The sequence below is a fragment of the Artemia sp. Qi Xiang Cuo genome, chromosome 18, assembly GCF_049724085.1.
Source record: "Artemia sp. Qi Xiang Cuo chromosome 18, ASM4972408v1, whole genome shotgun sequence".
Lineage (NCBI taxonomy): Eukaryota > Metazoa > Arthropoda > Branchiopoda > Anostraca > Artemiidae > Artemia > Artemia sp. Qi Xiang Cuo.
Window position 1 is genome coordinate 34,040,324 of NC_142811.1, and position 27,400 is coordinate 34,067,723.

Consider the following 27,400-nt stretch of genomic DNA (forward strand, 5'->3'; position numbering starts at 1 on the left):
ATGTAGATTGAGTCCTGTCTTCATTATGGCTTTTTCAGACAATTCCAACCAATTTTCACCGTGTACTACAATCCAGAAAATGGTTAAAAGCCAATTTCAAAAATATAATTCGGAGGATGGATGCAGCCAAATCTCTGCTATCGAATGATAGCAAAGCCGTCGTCTTATGCTGAAAAATTGGAAGCCTAAGGACTGCAGAAAAATAACTTACCATAAGCTTGAACAAGGAACTTGAACCTTAAGAATTACTGTTTTCTGAATGTAACGAAGTAAGTCATAGGAAATCGTTGTATCTTTTAGATCTAGGGAGGGGCTGGCCGATTGTGTACATACTTAATCAAGTGTGAGCACAGGAGCACACACAACCATGACCGCTTATATACATACTTAATCAGGTTTGAACATAGGCAGCTTTTTGAAAAAGGAGGTGACATCTTAAATGGACAAAACATTGCTGAAATATGAAAAATACAAGATTTAACAGGAAAAACCAAATAATCAAAATAATTTAGGTAGGGTGGGAGGGGGGGGGGTAGGGTGATCCAAACGCGTCATTTTTGTTTCAATTATCTAAATTTTATTTCTAATATCAATTTACTTTCTTAGAGTGAAAGTTAGAGTGCAGTTTTTTCTCTTTTTTTCCAGCTTAGAGAGGCAAATCCCAATCTTGATTTGAGTGCAATTTTCACTAATATACCTAACAAAAAAATCGACAAATCTATTGATATAAAAAATCCAACCAAGTTTCAGTCCGGGTCCCTGCTTTTGTCACCCCGCTAACCCCCTTCCTCTGTAGCCCTCTCTTGGCAACCTTTACATGTATGTTTTACTAAGTGTATTTGCTTCTTGTGCTGATGTGGCCTGTAGCTTCTGGCTACATAGATGATTTACTCTTTTTTCTTGTATCTTTTTTTTTATTCAAGGAATGAAATACTAAAGCACTTTTGAATACATTCTATAAAATTTCTGTTCCACGTATTTCCATTCTCTACTGCATGGTCTAAATTTTTGTATTCTATTTTGTATTGTATTTCATATATTCCACCATGCGTGGCAAACTTCAAGCTACAGATACGCACACTTTCTCCCCCTCCCCATCGCCATCTACCATGCATGGTATATTTCCACCATGCGTGACGTGTATAAAACGGTATACACGGTTTTTGAAGGCGGGAAACCCCTCCCTAAAAGATTTAAGCTTGGGATAAGACTAAACTTGGCACAATCAGTATAATTTCCTCTGATTTCTTTCCTCTTATTACTTAATGTTAAATTTTCAACTACAAAAAGGATTTTCCTTCAGACTTTAAAGCTATCGCTAGCAACAAGTTGGTCAGTATAAAAAGTCTCCCTTTTCAGCAATACTAATTAGAAAAACTTTTTCCACAAAATAAGTTTTTCAAAGAAAAGTAAAGAACTCCATTAAACGAAAAATGAGCAAAAATAAAATCAAATAATCTACCAAGCGTGAAACTACCAAAAATCAGCATCAATAAATAAATGAAACCCAAAACGAACAGAAATTACAATAAATAACCGAGTCAAACTCAAAACGAGCAGAAATTAACATAAGTTGGGCTTAAAACCCCAATGTCTTCCCAAGGCCAGAACAAATCTTGCCCTTTACTGAAAAAAATATAAATGTTTTTACTGTTATAACTTTAATAAATCAAATAATATTAACATTTTGATTACTAAATATCAGTTTATGTATATTAAACTGACAATGCCCATTCATTTGTATTTTTTTCAGTAAAGTGCAAATTTTGTTCTGGCCTTGGGAAGGCATAGGGGTTTGGTGGGCGTGAGAGGGGCGTTAGTCACTCTCCAATCAACTTCAACTATTAAAAAAGGCACTAGCCCTTTCAATTTCAAATTGAATGAGCCCTTTTGAAGTTTCTACGACAACACTTTCAATAAAAACCTTATATGCCCCAAGGGCATAACTTACAACCCTTGCCCTGAGGACTGTGGGGGGGGGGGGAGCGGTTGTCATTGTCATCCTTAAAGACCTAATTTCCAAAACTTTCAACTACGTTGAACAAAATGGCTATCTCAAAATTTTGACTAAATGTGTTTGACGAAAAGGCCGGCGTGAGAGGGGGGTCAATTACTCTCTACTCACTTTCGACTATTAAAAAGGGCAATTTCAATTTCCAAACAAATGAGCCCTTTTGGAAATTTTTACAACAACTTTCTATATAAACCGTATATGCCCCCAGGGCATAACTTACTACCCTTGCACCGAGGGCTCTGAGGAGGTTATCTTCCTTAAAGACCTAATTTCCAGAACTTTCGACTACGTTGAATAAAATGGATATATCAAAATTTTGATTGGATGTGTTTGGGGAAATGGTGGGCGTGAGAGGGGGGTTAGTTGCCCTTCGATCATTTGCGACTATTAAAAGGGCACTAGCCCTTTCAATTTTCAATTGAATGAGCCCTTTTTGATGTTTTTACAACCACGCTTTCTGTAAAAACCTTACATGCTCCCAGGGCAAAAGTTAATACCCTTGCCCTGAGGGTTGTGGGGAGGACGGGTTGTCATCCTTAAAGACCTAATTTCCAAAACTTTCAACTACGTTGAATTAAATAGCTATCTAAAATTTTGATTGGATGTGTTTGGGGAAAAGGAAGGCGTCAGGGGGGGGTTAGTTTCCCTCGAATCACTTTTGACTATTAGAAAGGGTGTAATCCCTTTGAATTTCAAATTGAATGAGTCCTTTTTCAAGTTTCTACGACAAACATTACAATTAAAACCTTATATGCCCCCAGAGCATAACTTATAACTCTTGCCCTGAAGACTGTGGGGGGAGTGTCTTGCTAAAAGGTATAATTTCCTGAACTTTAAACTGCGTAAAACAAAACGGCTATCTCAAAATTTTGATTGGATATGTTTGGGGAAATGGTGGGCGTGGAAAGGGTGTTAGTTGCCTTCCAATCACTTTCGACTATTAAAAAGGGCACTAGCCGTTTCATTTTCCAATCGAATGAGCCCTTTTTGAAGTTTCTACGACAACGCGTTCTATAAAAACCTTATATGCCCCCAGGGCATAACTTACAACCCTTGCCCTGAGGACTGTGGGGAGTGTCCTCCTCAAAAACATGATTTCTATCTGGAAATCAACAACGCTGAACAAAAGGGCTATCCAAAAATTTTGATTCAATGTGTTTGGGGAAAAGGTGGGCGAGAGAGGGGGGTTAGTTGCCCTCAAATCACTTTCGACTATTAAAAAGGGCACTAGACCTTTGAATTTTCAATCGAATGAACCCTTTTTCAAGTTTCTACGACAAAGAGGTTCATCCTTTCAAACTTCCTTTACTTTTCCCATTATGCTAGGAATTGTCTGAGGTTTTCTCATGTAGTTCTGGCAAAATGACAGAGAGTAAGCCCTGGTTCAGAGTCGGACAAATTGTTATTTGAAAGCAGGAATTGAGGCCGAAAACTTAAAATATAAAAAAAAAACAGCAGAAGAGGGTTTTCGATGCAAGTGGACGTACTTATGCATTATACTAACAAAACTTCTATTAACGAATAACATGTCCGGGGGTACTGGTGGTAGGTACTTCCAATACGTGTTTTCTTAGCATACCTTCTTCTGATCAGGTTGTAGTTCTACTGAACTGTAAAACTGTTTAATTTGGCAAGTGAAACTGTCTGTAATATTACAGTCAATGTTAGGTTTGAAGAAAATATATAAATACCTAAATTGAAATTGATTTGGCAACAAATACTCATGGGCAAAATTTTTCAGGTTCAGTCTTCCTTCGTGGGTGTCATTCCGGAATTTCCCTAGTAACATTTCACATGAATTTAGGACAGATCAGCCTTCCTCATTTCCTCCTTGTGAAAGCCCAATATTGAATAAAAAAGTGTAAACTGTTTTATTATTAGGTATTGGTACAATACTTATTGGGGGAAAATCACAACTTTGCTCACCTCCTTACAAATTCCCCAGTAGTAGCTATGTATTTTTTGAAAATCTCCTCTCTGGTAAAAGCACTCTCACGGGCATCCATTTAAATTCTTAAAGTTAAAAGTAATATTTTCTAGGCAATTTACTATAACCATTAATCTTTCATTATCTCATCCCAGTGGCAGATCTAGAGGATTGCAAGGATGGGTAAATACCCATTTACTAAACAAAGGGGCAGCAAAGGTTAGGAATGTTGAAAGCCCGGACTAGCCCCCACGGACGAACTGCTTATTGGGCTGCTCTTCCGATCTGTTCTTTTATTCTTCTTCTTATTTTTTTATCAATGTAGTACCAAAGCTGCGTTGGATGTGACAAGTTCATAGCAGTAGGACTGGGTAATTGAAGCGAAGAACTGCAAATTGCCTTCCAGTGACTATTTCCTACGATTACTTATTTAGGCTGTATACTATAAAGCCAATTGATTCAGACAAATTTTACAGCAGACACCTTTTTATTATCAAAGTCGTATTTAATATGAAAAAATCATAATAGATTCTGAAAAAATATTTAGATTTAAAGCAAATATAAAGAATTACAGTCTTAGTTTGACTTTCTGTACTAAAAAAAAAAAAAAAAAAAAAAATTGCTGTTTAAACTTGTTTTACTGTAATTTTGTGGGAGAAAAACTGACGTAAACAATGTATTATCAATGATTTGTAACTCACTTTAAAATTTTTAGGACTAATACCGTAGTGAACATCTTTAGCACGTTACATTAAGCACGTTAGATGCAGGCGAGGAGAAGTGGAGAATAAAAGGAAGCAAGAAAAAAAGACATCAGGTATTTAGAAAAAATTATTCGGGTAAAAAATTTTAAAAACCTATAAAGAGAAAAATGGGAAAACTGGAATAAAAATAAATTTATTTCTCAGAAGTGCTCATGTAAACACACATGTTAAAACATATTAAATAAGTGACTTGTTTTTTGAATTGCTTTTGAACATAATTTAAAAGGGCTTATGAATGTACTATATGATACTCGTTCATTTCAAAACCGTGTTAAAAAAGATGTGGTAAAAACACACATCATGCATAAAACTAGTATTTTGTCACGCTAAAATATTGTACTGGTTGCATATCAGCAACAAAACCTTAGAGGAAAACAGAGTGTTATAATTTATTTGCATGTTCTTCAAAATCTCGATAAGACTGATAATAACTGGTCAGATATACTGCAGTAATTAAATTTGGGGACTGTTTTCATCTTTTAATTTAAGTTTTAACGACTGTATTTTATTGCAAGTCTAATATTATTTATATACATGCTTTTCTGAGGACAGCCCTCGGATATAGATATGTATATTCATATACCTACACATTGTTTGGGATCCGAACTGTAGAAATCTTATAATCGATAAAATAGATAAAACCGAAACTGTGTCAGAATAAACGGGTAAAACAGGTGCATTGTATGCAAATGTAGGATATTATAGGGCAAACTGTGGAATAATTTAAAAATATGAGGAGAGCAGGCTTGAAGAAGTCCCTTTTTATAAGACGCTGTTGGTTTTAGGCATGTCTCAGTGAAATTAAATCGGTGGTTCAATACCAAGGCCCTTTGGGAAAATCAGGGATCCGGCTTGCTAATTTCGTAATCCAAGATTTTCAAGAGCATCCAAGGTAAGATCCTTATTTAGAAATACTGGCGTTCTAGGATAATGCCCTTAACAATGTAGTGAAAAAATTATACAAGTTTCAATTTGTTTACAAATGAAAAATCCATGAAGCCAAGAATGGTTGTTCCTTCTTTTTAAATGTAAGGTTGAAAAACTGGTGTAACCAGTTTTACTTTTTTTAGTAAGACAATGGCTTATCCTTTAGAAAGAAATATAATCCCGTTAAAGGACAATGTGCTGCTTTACACCAAATGTGGCACCAGGCAAAGCTCATTTCCAAGTAAAAAAGGCATCCGTTTGCTCTACACTTAATTTTCTTAGAGGGATATATATTTTCCTGTCTGTTTACGGAAAGACAAGATAAGCAGTTAATCAAATTCAGTTCTTTCGGTTATACACAAAATTTAACAGGCGGTTTCGTTTGATATTTAAAGATAACTTCACTTGGAATATGGGTATTTCTTTAGCTATTTCATTCCGTGCAGGAATTTCTTATGTGAAATTAAGGAGTCAAACCATACAGTAGTATGTTACCCTAATAAAAGTAATTGTTTTAGGGTCGTATAGATGGCATTTGAGCTTTTTATTATGGAAGCTTAGTTCCCAAAGTAGCATTCAGGGAGTAATTCTAGCCTCTGAGTCCAGTGAAGCTGACATCTAGGCACGTAAGTACTACTAAGCAATGATGTGTCATAGTTACTGTCTAAGAAATCTCTAAAGTAACCATGTGGCAAAAAGGAATACTACAGTAAATACAATATTTAGAGCAGTTGAAGGGGCAGCATCACTATTGAAGTCTTTTTCCTGACGAGTGTACACCAGCAAAATATTTTCATGAGGAATTAAGTGTGTTGAAGTAGAAATTTCACCATCACCAAAATAATAACCATCACCAACTATTTCTGTATACTTTGTACTTTCAATGTATGTGCTGTTTTCTATAAGGGTGGTACTCACAGAAACTGTTTTCATCGTTATATTTAATACTATAGGTTTCTCTTCTTCAACTATGAATGGTATGATTGCTAATTCGTAGCCTTCCGCTTTAAACTGAAAGAAAAATGATGGTACATGTTAAAGAGTTAGTTGCGTTACAAATAAAATCGTCAACAATTCAACCCATTATTGATATTTACAAAAATACGTACTAGGCACTGCTGTAAAGCAAAAATTTCACAAAAAATGCAAGTATTAATTAAAAAAAACTTTCCAACAAAATAAGTTTTTTAAAAAAAGTAAAGAACTCCATTAAACCAAAATGAACAAAAATAGAATAAAATAATCTACCAAGAATACAACTACCACAAATCAGTATCAATAAATAAATGAAACCCAAAACACAGAAATTAATATAAATAACAGTCAAACTCAAAACAAGCTGAAATTAATACGAGTAGGGTTCTAAACCCCAAGCTTTCTAAAAGCCAGAATATAATTTGTACTTTACTGAAAAAAAATCAAATGAATTTACCGAAAAGAATCTGTATTGTCAGTTTAATATACAAATGATGATATTTATTCCTTAAAATCTTGATTGATTTTTGATTTCTTAAAGTTAGAAAAGTGAAAACATTTAAAAGAATTTGTTACGACCCTTGTGACGCTTGTCCTGTGGGCTATGGAGGGGGGATTGTCATCCTAAAAGACATAATTTCCAGAAATTTCAACTAAGTTCATCAAAATGGCTATCTCAAAATTTTGATTGGATGTGTTTGGGGAAATAGTAGGCCAATCACTTTCTAGTAGTAAAAAGGGCACTAGCCCTCTCAATTTCCAATTGAATGAGCCCTTTTTGAAGTTTCTACGACAACACTATCTATAAAAACTTTATATGCCCCCAGGGCATAACTTACAACCTTTGCCCTGGGGGCTCTGGGGGGTTTATCATCCTCAAATACATAGTTTCCAGAATTTTCAATAACGTTGAACAAAATCGCTATCTCAAAACTTTGATTGAATGTGTTTGGGGAAATGGTGGTTGTGAGAGGGGGGGATTAGTTGGCCTTCAATCACTTTCGACTATTAAAAAGGGCACTTACCCTTTCAATTTCCGATCGAATGAGCCCTTTTTGAAGTTTCTACAACATCGCTTTCTATTCTGGTCCACCTTTAAAAACATTAACACTGAACTTCAACCTTACAGCATCCATTTGCCTTCTTTCTTCTACCAGCGTCTGTGCTGCTGCTTCCACAGCTCGACTCCGGATCTGTCACCCTCCTCACGTCTCCATTGCAGAAGAACCATTGTCTAGATCCGGAAGAGGTTTTGAAAATTGAAGTTCACTAGATTAGCAGAATCAGGTTCTGGCACTTGCGATTATGCGCGAATTACCCTTGGTATAATTTGAAATAATGTATGGTCGTAATTACAAAGGCCTGTGAAAACGATAGGGGTACAGGAAAATCAGGTAGGAATTACGTAACATTACGTAGTTTTTGTTGTTTAAAAAAAAGAGTTGTGAGAAAGTCAAACTTTAGCGTAAAGAGCGAGGCGTTGAGGAGGGCACAGCCCCTTTCATATACGGAAGCGGGGGTTTGGCACCTCCAAACCAACTGCACCTCCTAACCCCTGTACGTTAGTAGAGGAGGGGGTGTTACTCCCACGATTACACCACCCCTTCGAATCCCGATCCGGACACTTTTTTTTAAAACTCCCACGATCCCCACGGTGTTTATGATCCATATATGGAAATAGCCTCCCTAGGGAGACTGATAACGTAATGGGGTCAATGACCTCTTTTTCCAAGATCGATTTATTTGATGTTTCTATGTGTAATAACTCCGGAACGAAGGTTGCACATGCGCATTGAATTCTAACGGGAACAATGTTATTGATCTAGGACTCGAAGGGGAAGTGAATTTCCGAGAAATTGATTGCGTAATCGTTCACATGTACATAGGAGGAGCTCTTCCTCCTCCTCCGGTGTAATGACGATATCACTATTCTCATTACATGTAGCTAGAAGCTCTTCCTCTTCCTCCAATGTAAGCCCCCACACATGCCACTCATCCTAAAAAAGATTGAGAACGCTATGGTACAAATATAAATAAAAAATTTAAACAATGTTGTGGGAGAATGGTTCTTGGAAATTTTCGGTTTGATTTTGAAATAAGAAATTTTTAAAAACATTAAATTTTTGCAATTAAAAACTAACAAAAATTAATTAAAAAACTTTCCTAAAAATATGTTTTCAAATAAAAGTAAAGGTCATTTTAAACTTAAGTTCAGCAGATGCAAATCCCATTTAAAATTTAAAACTTGAAACGATCAGAAATTACTATTAAAGAATAAATGAAACCAAAACGATCAGCTATGACTGAGTTTATATTTTAGTTTCAAGAAGCAAAAGTAGTTAATACTTCCCTGGATTTGACTTATAAAGCTGGAAACGTAAAGTGAGATTTATGAAAATGCACAAATATAATTTTTACTTTCTACGATAAATACGGAACTATGCTCGAATCTTACGATTATTCTTATACTTTAGTTCCATGATGAAAAAGCAAGTTAACATTTTCGTAGAGAGAACATGTAAACCTAGACATAAAGTAGGATCTTCAAAAAAAAATACAAAATATAATTTTTATTTTTGACTTAATTTTTTAAGAAAAGTGTTAAATTTTCATTGAAAGCTACGACTGAGTTTATATTTTAGTTTCAAGAAGCTAGAGCAGTTAACACTTGCCTGGAAGCTCGAAACGTAAAGTGAGATTTCGGAAAATGTAGAAATTTAATTTTTATTTTATACGACAAATTCAGAATTCTGATCGAACCTTACGATTATGCTTATACTTTAGCTCCATGAAGGTAAAGCAAGTTGACATTTCCTTTAGAGTCAACATGTAAACCTAGACATATAGCAGGATTTTGAAAAAATCACAAATATAATTTTAATTTTTGACACAATTTTTGAAGAAAAGTCCTAAATTTTGGTCGAAAACTATGACTGAGTTTATATTTTAGTTTCAAGAAGCAAAAGTAGTTAATACTTCCCTGGATTTGACTTATAAAGCTGGAAACGTAAAGTGAGATTTATGAAAATGCACAAATGTAATTTTTATTTTCTAGGATAAATACGGAATTATGCTCGAATCTTACGATTATTCTTATACTTTAGTTCCATGAAGAAAAAGAAAGTTAACATTCTCGTAGAGACGACATGTAAACCTAGACATAAAGTAGGATCTTCAAAAATACAAAATATAATTTTTATTTTTGACTTAATTTTTTAAGAAAAGTGCTAAATTTTCATCGAAAGCTACGACTGAGTTTATATTTTAGTTTCAAGAAGCTAAAGCAGTTAACACTTACCTGGAAGCTCGAAACGTAAAGTGAGATTTTGGAAAATGCAGAAATTTAATAATGGTTCTTGGAAATTTTCAGTTTGATTTTGAAATAAGAAATTTTAAAAAACTTGAAATTTTTTGCAATTAAAAACGAACATAAATTAATTAAAAAACTTTCCGAAAAATATGTTTTCAAAGAAAAGTAAAGGTCATTTTAAACTTAAGCTCAACAGATGCAAATACCATTTAAAATTTAAACTCGAAACGATCAGAAATTACTATTAAAGAATAGATGAAACCAAAACGAACAGCTATGACTGAGTTTATATTTTAGTTTCAAGAAACAAAAGTAGTTAATACTTCCCAGGATTTGACTTATAAAGTTGGAAACGTAAAGTGAGATTTATGAAAATGCACAAATGTAATTTTTATTTTCTACGATAAATACGGAACTATGCTCAAATCTTACGATTATTCTTATACTTTAGTTCCATGAAGAAAAAGCAAGTTACTATTAAAGAATAGATGAAACCAAAACGAACAGCTATGACTGAGTTTATATTTTAGTTTCAAGAAGCAAAAGTAGTTATTACTTCCCTGGATTTGACTTATAAAGCTGGAAACGTAAAGTGTGATTTATGAAAATGCACAAATGTAATTTTTATTTTCTACGATAAATACGGAACTATGCTCGAATCTTACGATTATTCTTATACTTTAGTTCCATGAAGAAAAAGCAAGTTACTATTAAAGAATAGATGAAACCAAAACGAACAGCTATGACTGAGTTTATATTTTAGTTTCAAGAAACAAAAGTAGTTATTACTTCCCTGGATTTGACTTATAAAGCTGGAAACGTAAAGTGAGATTTATGAAAATGCACAAATGTAATTTTTATTTTCTACGATAAATACGGAACTATGCTCGAATCTTACGATTATTCTTATACTTTAGTTCCATGAATAAAAAGCAAGTTACTATTAAAGAATAAATGAAACCAAAACGATCAGCTATGACTGAGTTTATATTATATTTTCAAGAAACAAAAGTAGTTATTACTTCCCTGGATTTGACTTATAAAGCTGGAAACGTAAAGTGAGATTTATGAAAATGCACAAATGTAATTTTTATTTTCTACGATAAATACGGAACTATGCTCGAATCTTACGATTATTCTTATACTGTAGTTCCATGAAGAAAAAGCAAGTTAACATTTTCATAGAGACGTCATGTAAACCTAGACATAAAGTAGGATCTTCAAAAAATACAAAATATAATTTTTATTTTTGACTTAATTTTTAAGAAAAGTGCTAAATTTTCATCGAAAGCTATGACTGAGTTTATATTTTAGTTTCAAGAAGCTAAAGCAGTTAACACTTGCCTGGAAGCTCGAAACGTAAAGGGAGATTTTGGAAAATGTAGAAATTTAATTTTTATTTTATAGGACAATTTCGGAATTCTGATCGAACCTTACGATTATGCTTATACTTTAGCTCCATGAAGGTAAAGCAAGTTGACATTTCCTTTAGAGTCGACATGTAAACCTAGACATATAGCAGGATTTTGAAAAAATCACAAGTGTAATTTTAATTTTTGACACAATTTTTGAAGAAAAGTCCTAAATTTTGATCGAAAGCTATGACTGATTTTATATTTTAGTTTCAAGAAGCAAAAGTAGTTGATACTTCCCTGGATTTGACTTATAAAGCTGGAAACGTAAAGTGAGATTTATGAAAATGCACAAATGTAATTTTTATTTTCTAGGATAAATACGGAATTATGCTCGAATCTTACGATAATTCTTATACTTTAGTTCCATGAAGAAAAAGCAAGTTAACATTTTCGTAGAGACGACATGTAAACCTAGACATAAAGTAGGATCTTCAAAAAATACAAAATATAATTTTTATTTTTGACTTAATTTTTTAAGAAAAGTGCTAAATTTTCATCGAAAGCTACGACTGAGTTTATATTTTAGTTTCAAGAAGCTAAAGCAGTTAACACTTGCCTGGAAGCTCGAAACGTAAAGTGAGATTTTGGAAAATGTAGAAATTTAATTTTTATTTTATACGACAAATTCGGAATTCTGATCGAACCTTACGATTATGCCTATACTTTAGCTCTATGAAGGTAAAGCAAGTTGACATTTCATTTAGAGTCGACATGTAAACCTAGACATAAAGCAGGATTTTGAAAAAATCACAAATGTAATTTTAATTTTGACACAATTTTTGAAGAAAAGTCCTAAATTTTGGTCGAAAGCTATGATTGAGTTTATATTTTAGTTTCAAGAAGCAAAAGTAGTTAATACTTCCCTGGATTTGACTTATAAAGCTGGAAACGTAAAGTGAGATTTTTGAAAATGCACAAATGTAATTTTTATTTTCTACGAAAAATACGGAATTATGCTCGGATCTTACGATTATTCTTATACTTTAGCTCCATGAAGAAAAATCAAGTTGACATTTTCTTAGAATCGACATGTAAACCTAAACATAAAGCAGGATTTTGAAAAAATCCATAATGTAATTTTAATTTTTGACACAATTTTTGAAGAAGAGTCCTTAAGTTACATTTCATCGAAAGCTACGACTGAGTTTATATTTTAGTTTCAAGAAGCTAAAGCAGTTAACACTTGCCTGGAAGCTCGAAACGTAAAGTGAGATTTTGGAAAATGTAGAAATTTAATTTTTATTTTATACGACAAATTCGGAATTCTGATCGAACCTTACGATTATGCCTATACTTTTACTTTACAGCTTTTTGGATACCTCAACACCAAGAAATACTTTTCAAAGACCATTTCAGAGCAAGTTACTTTCTTAATGTCCCTCCTAAACCCATTTTCGAACTTGAAGTACTTATATTTTTCACACTAAACTATACTTTACAACTTTTTGGTTACCTCAACACCAAGAAATACTTTTCAAAAACCGTTTCAGAACCGGTTACTTTCTTAATGTCCCTCCTAAACCCATTTTGCAACTTGAAGTACTTATCTTTTTCACCCACAACTATACTTTACAGCTTTTTGGATACCTCAACACCAAGAAATACTTTTCAAAGACGATAACAGAGCAAGTTACTTTCTTAATGTCACTCCTAAATCCATTTTCCAACTTGAAGTACTTATCTTTTTCACCCAAAACTATACTTTACAGGTTTTTGGATACCTCAACGCCAAGAAATACTTTTCAAAGACCATTTCAGAGCAAGTTACTTTCTTATTGTCCCTCCTAAGCCCATTCTCCAACTTGAAGTACTTATCTTTTTCACCCTCAACTATACTCTACAGCTTTTTGGATACCTCAACACCAAGAAATACTTTTCAAAGACCATTTCAGAGCAAGTTACTTTCTTAATGTCACTCCTAAATCGATTTTCCAACTTGAAGTACTTATCTTTTTCACCCTAAACTATACTTTACACGTTTTTGGTTACCTCAACACCAGGAAATACTTTTCAAAGACCATTTCAGAGAAATTTACTTTCTTAATGTCCCTCCTAAACCCATTTTCCGACTTGAAGTACTTATTTTTTTTCATTCGCAACTGTAGTTTACAACATTTTGGTTACCTCAACACTAAGAAATACTTTTCAAGGACCATTTCAGAGCAAGTTACTTTCTTAATGTCCATCCTAAACTCATTTTACAACTTGAAGTACTTATCTTTTTCACCCACTTTCTCAATGAAAAAAAAATTCGTTTTTAATCAATTCTAGTTTTTGAAATAATATAAAAATTTACCAATTCGGTTAAGATTTTTCTCAAAGGGGTGAAAAAATTTAAAATAATGTTCCAAATTTTCTCAACGAAGTGAAGAAAAGTTTTTGATCTCTTCTGAATTTTACCAAAGAACACACTTCAATTCTAATTTCTCCAGAGAAAACAAAAATCTTCCAATTCAGTTCTTTATTTCACAAAGACATAAAGAAATTTAAAGTTCAATTCTAATTTTTCGGTGGATGATAGAAAAAGTAATACCAAACTTGTGAATATTTTCCTGGAAGATAAAAAGTTCTTGTCCAATTTAAAATTTTCTCAACGAAGTGAAGAAAAGTTCAAGTTTTCTTCTGAACTTTACCAAAGAACACACTTCAATGCTAATTTCTACAGAGAAAACAAAAATCTTCCACTTAAGTTCTTAATTTCACAAAGACATAAAGAAATTTAAAGTTCAATTATAAATTTTTCGTTGGAAAATGGAAAAAGTAATACCATACTTGTGAATATTTTCCCGGAAGATAAAAAAGTTCTAGTTCAATTTACAATTTCCTCAACGAATTGAAGAAAAGTTCAAGTTCTATACTGAATTTTACTAAAGAACACAATACAATTCTAATTTCACCATAGAAAATAAAAATCTTCCACTTAATTTCTTTATTTCACAATGACATAAAGAAATTTTGAGTTCAATTCTAAATTTTTCGGCGGAAGATAGAAAAAGTAATACTATACTTGTGAATATTTTCATGGAAGATAAAAAGTTCTAGTTCAATTTAAAATTTCCTCAACGAAGTGAAGACAAGTTCAAGTTCTCTACTGAAGTTTACTAAAGAACACAATTAATTTCTAATTTCACCAAAGAAAATAAAAATCTTCCACTTAAGTTCTTTATTTCACTATGACATAAAGAAATTTAAAGTTCATTTCTAAATTTTTCGGTGGAAGATAGAAAAAGTAATACCATACTTGTGAATATTTTCATTGAAGATGAAAAGTTCTAGTTCAATTTGAAATTTTCTCAAAGAAGTGAAGAAAAGTTCAAGTTCTCTTCTGAACTTTACCAAAGAACACAATTAAATGCTAATTTCTCCAGAGAAAATAAAAATCTTCCACTTAAGTTCTATATTTCACAAAGACATAAAAAAATTTAAAGTTCAATTCTAATTTTTGGTGGAAGATAGAAAAAGTAATACCATACTTGTGAATATTTTCCCGGAAGATAATAAGTTCTAGTTCAATTTACAATTTCCTCAACGAAGTGAAGAAAAGGTCAAGTTCTCTTCTGACTTTTACTAAAGAACACAATTCAATTCTAATTTCTCCAGAGAAAACAAAAATCTTCCACTTAAGTTCTTTATTTCACAAAGACATAAAGAAATTTAAAGTTCAATTCTAAGTTTTTCAGTGGAAGATAGAAAAAGTAATACTATGCTTGTGAATATTTTACCGGAAGCTAAAAATTTCTAGTTCAATTTAAAATTTACTCAACGAAGTGAAGAAAAGTTCAAGTTCTCATCTGAATTTTACTAAAGAACACAATTCAATTCTAATTTCACCAGAGAAAATAAAAATCTTCCACTTCACCTCTTTATTTCACAAGGACATAAAGAAATTTAAAGTTCAATTCTAAATTTATCCGTGGAAGATAGAAAAAGTAATACCGTACTTGTGAATATTTTCACGAAAGATAAAAAGTTCTAGTTCAATTAAAATTTTCTCGACATAGTGAAGAAAAGTTCAAGTTCTCTTCTGAACTTTACCAAAGATCACACTTCAATTCTAATTTCTCCAGAGAAAATAAAAATATTCCACTTCAGTTTTAAGTTCCCCAAAGAAATAAAAAATTTAAAGTTCTGTTCCAAATTTTTCATAGAAGATAGAAAAAGTTATACATTGATTGTGAATATTCAACATGTAGATAAGGAACTCCACTTTAATTCAGAGTTTTCTCGAAGAACTGCAAAATTATCAATGTTTCTTCTGAATTCTCTTAAAGAAGAGAAAAAAGTTAGCTCAATTCTGAATTTTACCCATGAAAATGAAAAAATCTTCAACTTCAGTTCAAAATTTCTAAATGACATAAAAATTTAAATTTCAGTTCTAAACTTTTCTGTAGAAGATAGGAAAAGTTATACTATGATTGTGATTATTTTCCAGTGAAGATAAAAGTTTCACTTTAATTCTAATTTTCTTAAATTCAGTTCCGATTTTTTGCAAAGAGATGAAAAATTTAAATTGGTTAAGTTAGGTTAGGTTAACTTATCATGAGCGCTCATGATAAGTTAACCTAAACTTTTACGGTGAGTATGGTTAGGTTAGGCTAGATTAAGTTAGGTTAGGTTAAGTTAGGTTAGGTTAGCCCACATACGCTTCACTTAGGTTAGCTGAGGTTAGGTGAGAGACAGGCAAAAAGTTAGGTGTATGATTAGGTTAGGTTAGGTTAGATTAAGTTAGGTTAGGTTAAGTTAGGTTAGGCTAGGTTAGCCTACGTACGCGCGCGTACGTAGGCTAACCTAGCCTAACCTAACTTAACCTAACCTAACTTAATCTAACCTAACCTAACCTAATCATACACATAACTTTTTGCCTGTCTCTCACCTAACATAAGCTAACCTAATTGAAGCGTAAGTGGGCTAACCTAATCTAACTTAACCTAACCTAACTTAATCTATCCTAACCTAACCATACTCGACGGAAAAGGTTAGGTTAACTTATCATGAGCGCTCATGATAAGATAACCTAACCTAACTTAACCAATTTAAATTTTTCATCTCTTTGCAAAAAATCGGAACTGAATTTAAGAAAATTAGAATTAAAGTGAAACTTTTTATCTTCACTGGAAAATAATCACAATCATAGTATAACTTTTCCTATCTTCTACAGAAAAGTTTAGAACTGAAATTTAAATTTTTATGTCATTGAGAAATTTTGAACTGAAGTGGAAGGTTTTTTCATTTTCATGGGTAAAATTCAGAATTGAGCTAACTTTTTTCTCTTCTTTAAGAAAATTCAGAAGAGAACTTGAACATTTTGCACTTCTTTGAGAAAACTCTGAATTAAAGTGGAGTTCCTTATCTACATGTTGAATATTCACAATCAATGTATAACTTTTTCTATCTTCTATGAAAAATTTTGAACAGAAATTTAAATTTTTTATTTCTTTGGGGAACTTAAAACTGATGTGGAATATTTTTATTTTCTCTGGAGAAATTAGAATTTAAGTGTGATCTTTGGTAAAGTTCAGGAGAGAACTTGAACTTTTCTTCACTATGTCGATAAAATTTTAATTGAACTAGAACTTTTTATCTTCCGTGAAAATATTCACAAGTACGGTATTAATTTTTATATCTTCCACGGATAAATTTAGAATTGAACTTTAAATTTCTTTATGTCCTTGTGAAATAAAGAGGTGAAGTGGAAGATTTTTATTTTCTCTGGTGAAATTAGAATTGAATTGTGTTCTTTAGTAAAATTCAGATGAGAACTTGAACTTTTCTCCACTTCGTTGAGTAAATTTTAAATTGAACTAGAAGTTTTTATCTTCCGGTAAAATATTCACAAGTATAGAAGTACTTTTTCTATCTTCCACCGAAAAACTTAGAATTGAACTTTAAATTTCTTTATGTCTTTGTGAAATAAAGAACTTAAGTGGAAGATTTTTGTTTTTTCTGGAGAAATTAGAATTGAATTGTGTTCTTTAGTAAAATTCAGAAGAGAACTTGGCCTTTTCTTCACTTCGTTGAGGAAATTGTAAATTGAACTAGAACTTTTTATCTTCCGGGAACATATTCACAAGTATGGTATTACTTTTTCTATCTTCCACCAAAAATTAGAATTGAACTTTAAATTTCTTTATGTCTTTGTGAAATAAAGAACTTAAGTGGAAGATTTTTATTTTCTCTGGAGAAATTAGAATTGAATTGTGTTCTTTGGTAAAGTTCAGAAGAGAACTTGAACTTTTCTTCACCTCTTTGATAAAATTTTAAATTGAACTAGAACTTTTCATCTTCCATGAAAATATTCACAAGTTTGGTATTACTTTTTCTATCGTCCGCCGAAAAATTTAGAATTGAAATTTAAATTTCTTTATGTCATTGTTAAATAAAGAACTTAATTGGAAGATTTTTATTTTCTTTGGTGAAATTAAAATTGAATTGTGTTCTTTAGTAAAATTCAGAAGAGAATATGAACTTTTCTTCACTTCGTTGAGGAAAGTGTAAATTGAACTAGAACTTTTTATCTTCCATGAAAATATTCACAAGTATGGTATTACTTTTTCCATCTTCCGCAGAAAAATTTAGAATTGAACTCTAAATTTCTTTATGTGATCGTGAAATAAAGAACTTAAGTGGAAGATTTTTATTTTCTCTGGTGAATTTAGAATTGTATTGTATTCTTTAGTAAAATTCAGTATAGAACTTGAACTTTTCTTCACTTCGTTGAGGAAATTGTAAATTGAACTAGAACTTTTTTATCTTCCGGGAAAATATTCACAAGTATAGTATTACTTTTTCCATCTTCCACCGAAAAATTTAGAATTGAACTTTAAATTTCTTTATGTCTTTGTGAAATTAAGAACTTAAGTGGAAGATTTTTGTTTTCTCTGTATAAATTAGCATTGAAGTGTGTTCTTTGGTAAAGTTTAGAAGAGAACTTGAACTTTGCTTCACTTCGTTGAGAAAATTTTAAATTGGACAAGAACTTTTCATCTTCCATGAAAATATTCACAAGTTTGGTATTAATTTTTCTATCTTCCACCGAAAAATTAGAATTGAATTTTAAATTTCTTTATGTCTTTGTGAAATAAAGAACTGAATTGGAATATTTTTGTTTTCTCTGGAGAAATTAGAATTGGAGCGTGTTCTTTGGTAAAATTCAGAAGAGATCAAAAACTTTTCTTCACTTTGTTGAGAAAATTTGGAACATTATTTTAAATTTTTTCACCCCTTTGAGAAAAATCTGAACCGAATTGGTAAATTTTTATATTATTTGGAAAAATAGAATGGATTAAAAACTAATTTCTTTTTCATTGAGAAAGTGGGTAAAAAAGATAAGTACTTCAAGTTGTTAAATGGGTTTAGGATGGACATTAAGAAAGTAACTTGCTCTGAAATGGTCTTTGAAAAGTATTTCTTAGTGTTGAGGTAACCAAAATGTTGTAAACTACAGTTGCGAATGAAAAAAATAAGTACTTCAAGTCGGAAAATGGGTTTAGGAGGGACATTAAGAAAGTAACTTTCGCTGAAATGGTCTTTGAAAAGTATTTCTTGATGTTGAGGTAACCAAAAACGTGTAAAGTATAGTTTCGGGTGAAAAAGATAAGCACTTCAAGTTGGAAAATGGTTTTAGGAGTGACATTAAGAAAGTAACTTGCTCTGAAATGGTCTTTGAAAAGTATTTCTTGGTGTTGAGGTATCCAAAAAGCTGTAGAGTATAGTTTAGGGTGAAAAAGATAAGTACTTCAAGTTGGAGAATGGGCTTAGGAGGGACATTAAGAAAGTAACTTGCTCTGAAATGGTCTTTGAAAAGTATTTCTTGGCGTTGAGGTATCCAAAAAGCTGTAAAGTATAGTTTTGGGTGAAAAATATAAGTACTTCAAGTTGGAAAATGGATTTAGGAGTGACATTAAGAAAGTAACTTGCTCTGTTATCGTCTTTGAAAAGTATTTCTTGGTGTTGAGGTAACCAAAAAGCTATACAGTATAGTTGAGGGTGAAAAAGATAAGTACTTCAAGTTGCAAAATGGGTTTAGGAGGGACATTAAGAAAGTAACTTGCTCTGAAATGGTTTTTGAAAAGTATTTCTTGGTGTTGAGGTAACCAAAAGGGTGTAAAGTATAGTTTCGGGTGAAAAAGATAAGTACTTCAAGTTAGAAAATGGGTTTAGGAGGGACATTAAGAAAGTAACTTGCTCTGAAATGGTCTTTGAAAAGTATTTCTTGGTGTTGAGGTATCCAAAAAGCTGTAAAGTAAAAGTATAGGCATAATCGTAAGGTTCGATCAGAATTCCGAATTTGTCGTATAAAATAAAAATTAAATTTCTACATTTTCCAAAATCTCACTTTACGTTTCGAGCTTCCAGGCAAGTGTTAACTGCTTTAGCTTCTTGAAACTAAAATATAAACTCAGTCGTAGCTTTCGATGAAATGTAACTTAAGGACTCTTCTTCAAAAATTGTGTCAAAAATTAAAATTACATTTGTGATTTTTTCAAAATCCTGCTTTATGTCTAGGTTTACATGTCGATTCTAAGAAAATGTCAACTTGCTTTTTCTTCATGGAACTAAAGTATAAGAATAATCGTAAGATTCGAGCATAATTCCGTATTTGTCGTAGAAAATAAAAATTACATTTGTGCATTTTCAAAAATCTCACTTTACGTTTCCAGCTTTATAAGTCAAATCCAGGGAAGTATTAACTACTTTTGCTTCTTGAAACTAAAATATAAACTCAATCATAGCTTTCGACCAAAATTTAGGACTTTTCTTCAAAAATTGTGTCAAAATTAAAATTACATTTGTGATTTTTTCAAAATCCTGCTTTATGTCTAGGTTTACATGTCGACTCTAAATGAAATGTCAACTTGCTTTACCTTCATAGAGCTAAAGTATAGGCATAATCGTAAGGTTCGATCAGAATTCCGAATTTGTCGTATAAAATAAAAATTAAATTTCTACATTTTCCAAAATCTCACTTTACGTTTCGAGCTTCCAGGCAAGTGTTAACTGCTTTAGCTTCTTGAAACTAAAATATAAACTCAGTCGTAGCTTTCGATGAAAATTTAGCACTTTTCTTAAAAAATTAAGTCAAAAATAAAAATTATATTTGTATTTTTTGAAGATCCTACTTTATGTCTAGGTTTACATGGCGTCTCTACGAGAATATTAACTTGCTTTTTCCTCATGGAACTAAAGTATAAGAATAATCGTAAGATTCGAGCATAATTCCGTATTTATCCTAGAAAATAAAAATTACATTTGTGCATTTTCATAAATCTCACTTTACGTTTCCAGCTTTATAAGTCAAATCCAGGGAAGTATTAACTACTTTTGCTTCTTGAAACTAAAATATAAAATCAGTCATAGCTTTCGATCAAAATTTAGGACTTTTCTTCAAAAATTGTGTCAAAAATTAAAATTACACTTGTAATTTTTTCAAAATCCTGCTATATGTCTAGGTTTACATGTCGACTCTAAAGGAAATGTCAACTTGCTTTACCTTCATGGAGCTAAAGTATAAGCATAATTGTAAGGTTCGATCAGAATTCCGAAATTGTCCTATAAAATAAAAATTAAATTTCTACATTTTCCAAAATCTCACTTTACGTTTCGAGCTTCCAGGCAAGTGTTAACTGCTTTAGCTTCTTGAAACTAAAATATAAACTCAGTCATAGCTTTCGATGAAAATTTAGCACTTTTCTTAAAAATTAAGTCAAAAATAAAAATTATATTTTGTATTTTTTGAAGATCCTACTTTATGTCTAGGTTTACATGCCGTCTCTATGAAAATGTTAACTTGCTTTTTCTTCATGGAACTAAAGTATAAGAATAATCGTAAGATTCGAGCATAGTTCCGTATTTATCGTAGAAAATAAAAATTACATTTGTGCATTTTCATAAATCTCACTTTACGTTTCCAGCTTTATAAGTCAAATCCATGGGAGTATTAACTAATTTTGTTTCTTGAAACTAAAATATAAACTCAGTCATAGCTGATCGTGTTGGTTTCATCTATTCTTTAATAGTAACTTGCTTTTTCTTCATGGAACTATAGTATAAGAATAATCGTAAGATTAGAGCATAGTTCCGTATTTTTCGTAGAAAATAAAAATTACATTTGTGCATTTTCAAAAATCGCACTTTACGTTTCCAGCTTTATAAGTCAAATCCAGGGAAGTATTAACTACTTTTGCTTCTTGAAACTAAAATATAAACTCAGTCATAGCTGTTCGTTTTGGTTTCATCTATTCTTTAATAGTAACTTGCTTTTTCTTCATGGAACTAAAGTATAAGAATAATCGTAAGATTCGAGCATAGTTCCGTATTTATCGTAGAAAATAAAAATTACATTTGTGCATTTTCATAAATCTCACTTTACGTTTCCAGCTTTATAAGTCAAATCCAGGGAAGTATTAACTACTTTTGTTTCTTGAAACTAAAATATAAACTCAGTCATAGCTGTTCGTTTTGGTTTCATGTATTCTTTAATAGTAACTTGCTTTTTCTTCATGGAACTAAAGTATAAGAATAATCGTAAGATTAGAGCATAGTTCCGTATTTATCGTAGAAAATAAAAATTACATTTGTGCATTTTCATAAATCTCACTTTACGTTTCCAGCTTTATAAGTCAAATCCAGGGAAGTATTAACTACTTTTGTTTCTTGAAACTAAAATATAAACTCAGTCATAGCTGTTCGTTTTGGTTTCATCTATTCTTTAATAGTAATTTCTGATCGTTTCGAGTTTAAATTTTAAATGGTATTTGCATCTGTTGAGCTTAAGTTTAAAATGACCTTTACTTTTCTTTGAAAACATATTTTTCGGAAAGTTTTTTAATTAATTTTTGTTCGTTTTTAATTGCAAAAAATTTCATTTTTTTAAAATTTTCTTATTTCAAAATCAAACTGAAAATTTCCAAGAGCCATTATTAAATTTCTGCATTTTCCAAAATCTCACTTTACGTTTCGAGCTTCCAGGTAAGTGTTAACTGCTTTAGCTTCTTGAAACTAAAATATAAACTCAGTCGTAGCTTTCGATGAAAATTTAACACTTTTCTTAAAAAATTAAGTCAAAAATAAAAATTATATTTTGTATTTTTGAAGATCTTACTTTATGTCTAGGTTTACATGTCGTCTCTACGAGAATGTTAACTTGCTTTTTCTTCATGGAACTAAAGTGTAAGAATAATCTCAAGATTCGAGCATAGTTCCGTATTTATCGTAGAAAATAAAAATTACATTTGTGCATTTTCATAAATCTCACTTTACGTTTCCAGCTTTATAAGTCAAATCCAGGGAAGTATTAACTACTTTTGCTTCTTGAAACTAAAATATAAACTCAGTCATAGTTTTCGACCAAAATTTAGGACTTTTCTTCAAAAATTGGGTCAAAAATTAAAATTACATTTGTGATTTTTTCAAAATCCTGCTATATGTCTAGGTTTACATGTCGACTCTAAAGGAAATGTCAACTTGCTTTACCTTCATGGAGCTAAAGTATAAGCATAATCGTAAGGTTTGATCAGAATTCTGAATTTGTCGTATAAAATAAAAATTAAATTTCTACATTTTCCAAAATCTCACTTTACTTTTCGAGCTTCCAGGCAAGTGTTAACTGCTTTAGCTTCTTGAAACTAAAATATAAACTCAGTCGTAGCTTTCAATGAAAATTAAACACTTTTCTTAAAAAATTAAGTCAAAAATAAAAATTATATTTTGTATTTTTTTTTGAAGATCCTACTTTATGTCTAGGTTTACATGTTCTCTCTACGAAAATGTTAACTTGCTTTTTCATCATGGAACTAAAGTATAAGAATAATCGTAAGATTCGAGCATAGTTCCGTATTTATCGTAGAAAGTAAAAATTATATTTGTGCATTTTCATAAATCTCACTTTACGTTTCCAGCTTTATAAGTCAAATCCAGGGAAGTATTAACTACTTTTGCTTCTTGAAACTAAAATATAAACTCAGTCATTGCTGTTCATTTTGGTTTCATTTATTCTTTAATAGTAATTTCTGGTCGTTTCAAGTTTTAAATTTTAAAAGGTATTTGCATCTTCTGAGCTTAAGTTTAAAATGAACTTTACTTTTATTTGAAAAAATATTTTTAGGAAATTTTTTTAATTAATTTTTGTTAGTTTTTAATTGCAAAAATTTCATGTTTTTTAAAATTTCTTATTTCAAAATCAAACCGAAAATTTCCAAGAACCATTCTCCCACAACATTGTTTAAATTTTTATTTATATTTGTACCATAGCTTACATTGGAGGAAGAGGAAGAGCTTCTAGCCACATGTAATGAGAATAGTGATATCGTCATTACACCGGAGGAGGAGGAAGAGCTCCTCCTATGTACATGTGAACGATTACGCAATCAATTTCTCGGAAATTCACTTCCCCTTCGAGTCCTAGATCAATAACATTGTTCCCGTTAGAATTCAATGCGCATGTGCAACCTTCGTTCCGGAGTTATTACACATAAAAACATCAAATAAATCAACCTTGGAAAAAGAGGTCATTGACCCCATTACGTTATCAGTCTCCCTAGGGAGGCTATTTCCAAATTTGGATCATAAAACCCGTGGGGATCGTGGGAGTTTTAAAAAAAGTGTCGAGATCGGGATTCGAAGGGGGGGTGTAATCGTGGGAGTAACACCCCCCCCTCTACTCACGTTTTAAGGTTCGAACTTGTGACTCAGTCTCTTTAACTCTTTAGAAAACGTAGTTTTTATCAAATAATTTGTGCACGTTTTTGTACAGTTTATTACTTATTATTGCTTGACTAACTGTTAGCTGATCTTTTCAGGAGTTAAAGTTGGGGGGCTGGCGCCCCCCAAACCCCCCGCTTTTGAAAATTCTTGTGTTAAGGCTTTTAATTCCTGAATACTCAAATCAAATGCACAGTAAGATTTTCTTTTTTCAACTTTTCTTTGTGCAACTTTTCATAAGGCATGTTATCAAAGTAGTGGAGACTTACCTGTAACCTGAAGGCCGACTGTGATATTATTCTGGAGACGCCTGTTGAGCCGAAGGATTTAATAGATTGGATTTAAAAAAGAAACTGAGTTTCTTTTTTAAACTTTAAATTCAGTATATAAAAAATTTTCTCTGACAGGAAATCGAACCCGGATCTTCCACCTGACAGTCAGGAACAGCGACCATTGTACCACAGAGACACTTACGGAAATATTATTTTAGTCTCCCGTATCTATTTTTGACGCAAGCAAATACCCACAAAACTTGATATTGGGTTTTTGGAAAATTGGGGATTGAGCTGAAATTTTGAGGATAAGCTCCCAGGCCCCAGTAAAGCTTATCCTCTAAATTTCAGCCCGATCGGACAACGTTAAAGGGGGCTGTGGTGGGAAAAATTAGCATGGGCTCTTATAGGAAAATGAGGTTTTTCGTAAATGTAAATTCGGGGGATAATTTTTTCGGTCTGTAAATATCAAAAAGCCCTAACAGGTCGAATTCCGCTTCGAGTGAGTCCTCATTCACCCGGATCTGTTGCCGACTGTGGCCTGTAGGCGTGGCTGATAAAAAAAAGAGAAATGAACATTGTGTGGCTATATTTGTTTTTTGGAAAACAGGGAAGGAAGGACCAGGTTAATATGAAATTTCGAAGATAAGCTCCCGGGTTCTAGGAATGCTTATTCTCTAAATTTCACCCCAATCGGACCACGTTAAAGGGGGGCTGTTGTGTAAGGGTTGAAACATCCGGTCCACTTTTACCCATGAAGATAAAGTCAGAGGGGGGTGAAATTTTGCACGTTTTTTAGTTGGAGCTTGGGCTACAAAATGCAATCACCGCTGTCTCTCTGCGACCGCTAGGACCGGAAATCGCTTAACATTGTGGTGGGTCGTCTCTTTAAAGAGGCACAAGTGTGCCTCCTTGATTATCTCTGACCGACACTATTTCAAAACTTACCTTAGAACTATTATTTCAATCCACATGAAAATACTTTCTCGAATGATAAAACTTCCGGTCTTCTCGTGAAAACTTGTTGCGTCTCAATTTGCTGATTATTTTCGCAGGCTAATTAGTTGCGTGATATATTGATTCGTAAGATTTTATTTTATTCTAAATAGGCTACACCCATTCAGACTTTCATAATATTTTAATCATTTCCGTATTTTTCCCGCATTTTTTTTTATATATAATCAAAGTAGGCTACTGTGTAGGCTAAATTAAATCGTATCTTCGGAACACACAGATTCTCTTAGCTATCTCCTGATAACTTTCCTTAACTGGCTGCCACCACTGCTATATGTGGGACCACCGCTGGTACAACTATTATTTCTGGGACTAACACTGGCACCACTATTTGTTCTCCTGTGTCACAGTAGCGCCACTGGCAGTTTTCTTAGGATATGGTAACGTGATCGAACGATCAAAAGGGTTAAACTCTGGGCCAAGGGTGCCAACGCCTGTGTCACCATTAATATCTCTAGCTATCCATTTGGTGGGTAAACGGACCGCCCTGTTGATATACTAATGACGGTATTTCTTGTGAACTCTTTTCCTACCCTGCCTGGGTTCGTAGAAAATCACCTTACACGGTTGTAGAAAATAACTCACTTGTATTCTCCCAAAGTTCACTCCAACAAAACATATATCTATAAACTCTAAAAAAGATATTGCAGTCTAGGAACGAACTATAAAGCCTGAAAACAGACTCTCGAAACAGACTAAAACTAAAATTACCTAATCTGTATAGAGAACTTTCTGTAGGAGTGGTTTCTAGATTGACCCTGGACAATCCTATAAATGAGAGCTTCAAAATCAAACACTTTTTGAATACCATTAACTATCAATGGCCAAGTCCAGGAAGACAGAAATAGATTTTAGCCCGAAAGTTTACATATTGCAACACCACTAAGCGAATTTAATAACGAAACGGAAAACAGGTTATTTATCTTAAAAAAGAAAGAAAAGGGACAGGAAGCCCCAACACATGACCTTAAGTGTACCTCGTAAATTTTAAATTTAACATCATCCATTTAAAAAAACATAACAGTTTTGTTACACATAAACAAGGTGTTCAGGGCTTGTCCGCACATTGGATGCCCCAATGGATGCATCAATTGCCACATATCATAGCCCCATTGGCGCAAGTTTACCAAAAACTTCAAAGCTTTAGCTCGTGACAGCCTAAAAATTCATATGAAGTGAAGGGTTTGGAGAAAACTAAAACCATTTAAAGGTAAACTAAAAAGACAGAGTAGATAGGATATACTGAAAGTGAAATTTAAATAGGGTTTTGTTTTGCTACCATCATGGGAAATCTAAAGGCGTGCTATTTGGGATCTGGGAAGCATAGGTCTTCTTAAGCATTGATGTTTTTTGTATAATTACGTCATAAACGTAAAAGATGCATATTTTTAAAGGAATATCACGGATACATGTTTATTTTGTTATTTTCATTTTATTTTTCTCCAGGGAAGATCGTAACGAAAAAGTGGGTCCAGAACATCGGGAGAGGGCTCATTCTAACGGAAATTAAAAGTTCTAGTGCCCTTTTTAAGTAACCAAAAAATTGGAGGGCAAATAGGCCCCCTCCCACACCCCTTTTTTCCAAAATCGTCCAATCAAAATTCTGAGATTTCTATTTTGTTCAGCATAGTTGAAAGGCCTAATAATGTCTTTCGAGATGACATGACCCACCACAGCCCCTGGAAAAAGGTCTTTAAGTTATAAAATGGCCCGTTGTTTACGTATAGTTTTTGTTTTTGGGAAGTATGCATACATTTCTCGAGTGGGAAGGGGAGGACGAATTCAATGCTGGGTGACTTTACACGGGGGGAATTTTCCATGGAGAAGGAATTTTCAAGGAGGTGGAATTTTTAAGGGGAAATTGTATATTGGGGGAATTTGTCAGAATTCTTATACGAAATTTCTTTATCTGTCTTGCTTTCTCTTTACTGACTCAATTTTACGCGTTGGGGTGTCTAGGGTAATTGTCCGGGGCAAATTTTCACCAAAATTGAATTGTCCAGAGGATATTTCCGTGGGGAGGGGGTTTTTCCCGTGGAGGTGGATACAGATATCATAGCGTTATTTAAAAAACGATCAGGAA

General features: G+C 32.5%; 1 protein-coding gene across 3 annotated transcripts in view; it reads right to left on the reverse strand.

Moving 5' to 3' along the window:
- Positions 1-4,609: 4,609 nt before the first annotated feature.
- LOC148941430 (carboxypeptidase D-like) overlaps positions 4,610-27,400 on the reverse strand; it is a 107,526-nt gene continuing 84,735 nt past the window's right edge. For all 3 annotated transcript variants that reach the window (XM_089104424.1, XM_089104422.1, XM_089104425.1), the window contains one exon: positions 4,610-6,643. In XM_089104424.1, coding sequence (XP_088960550.1) covers positions 6,308-6,643 — 336 coding nt within the window. In that variant the 3' untranslated portion in view covers positions 4,610-6,307. The remainder of the gene's footprint in view (positions 6,644-27,400) is intronic.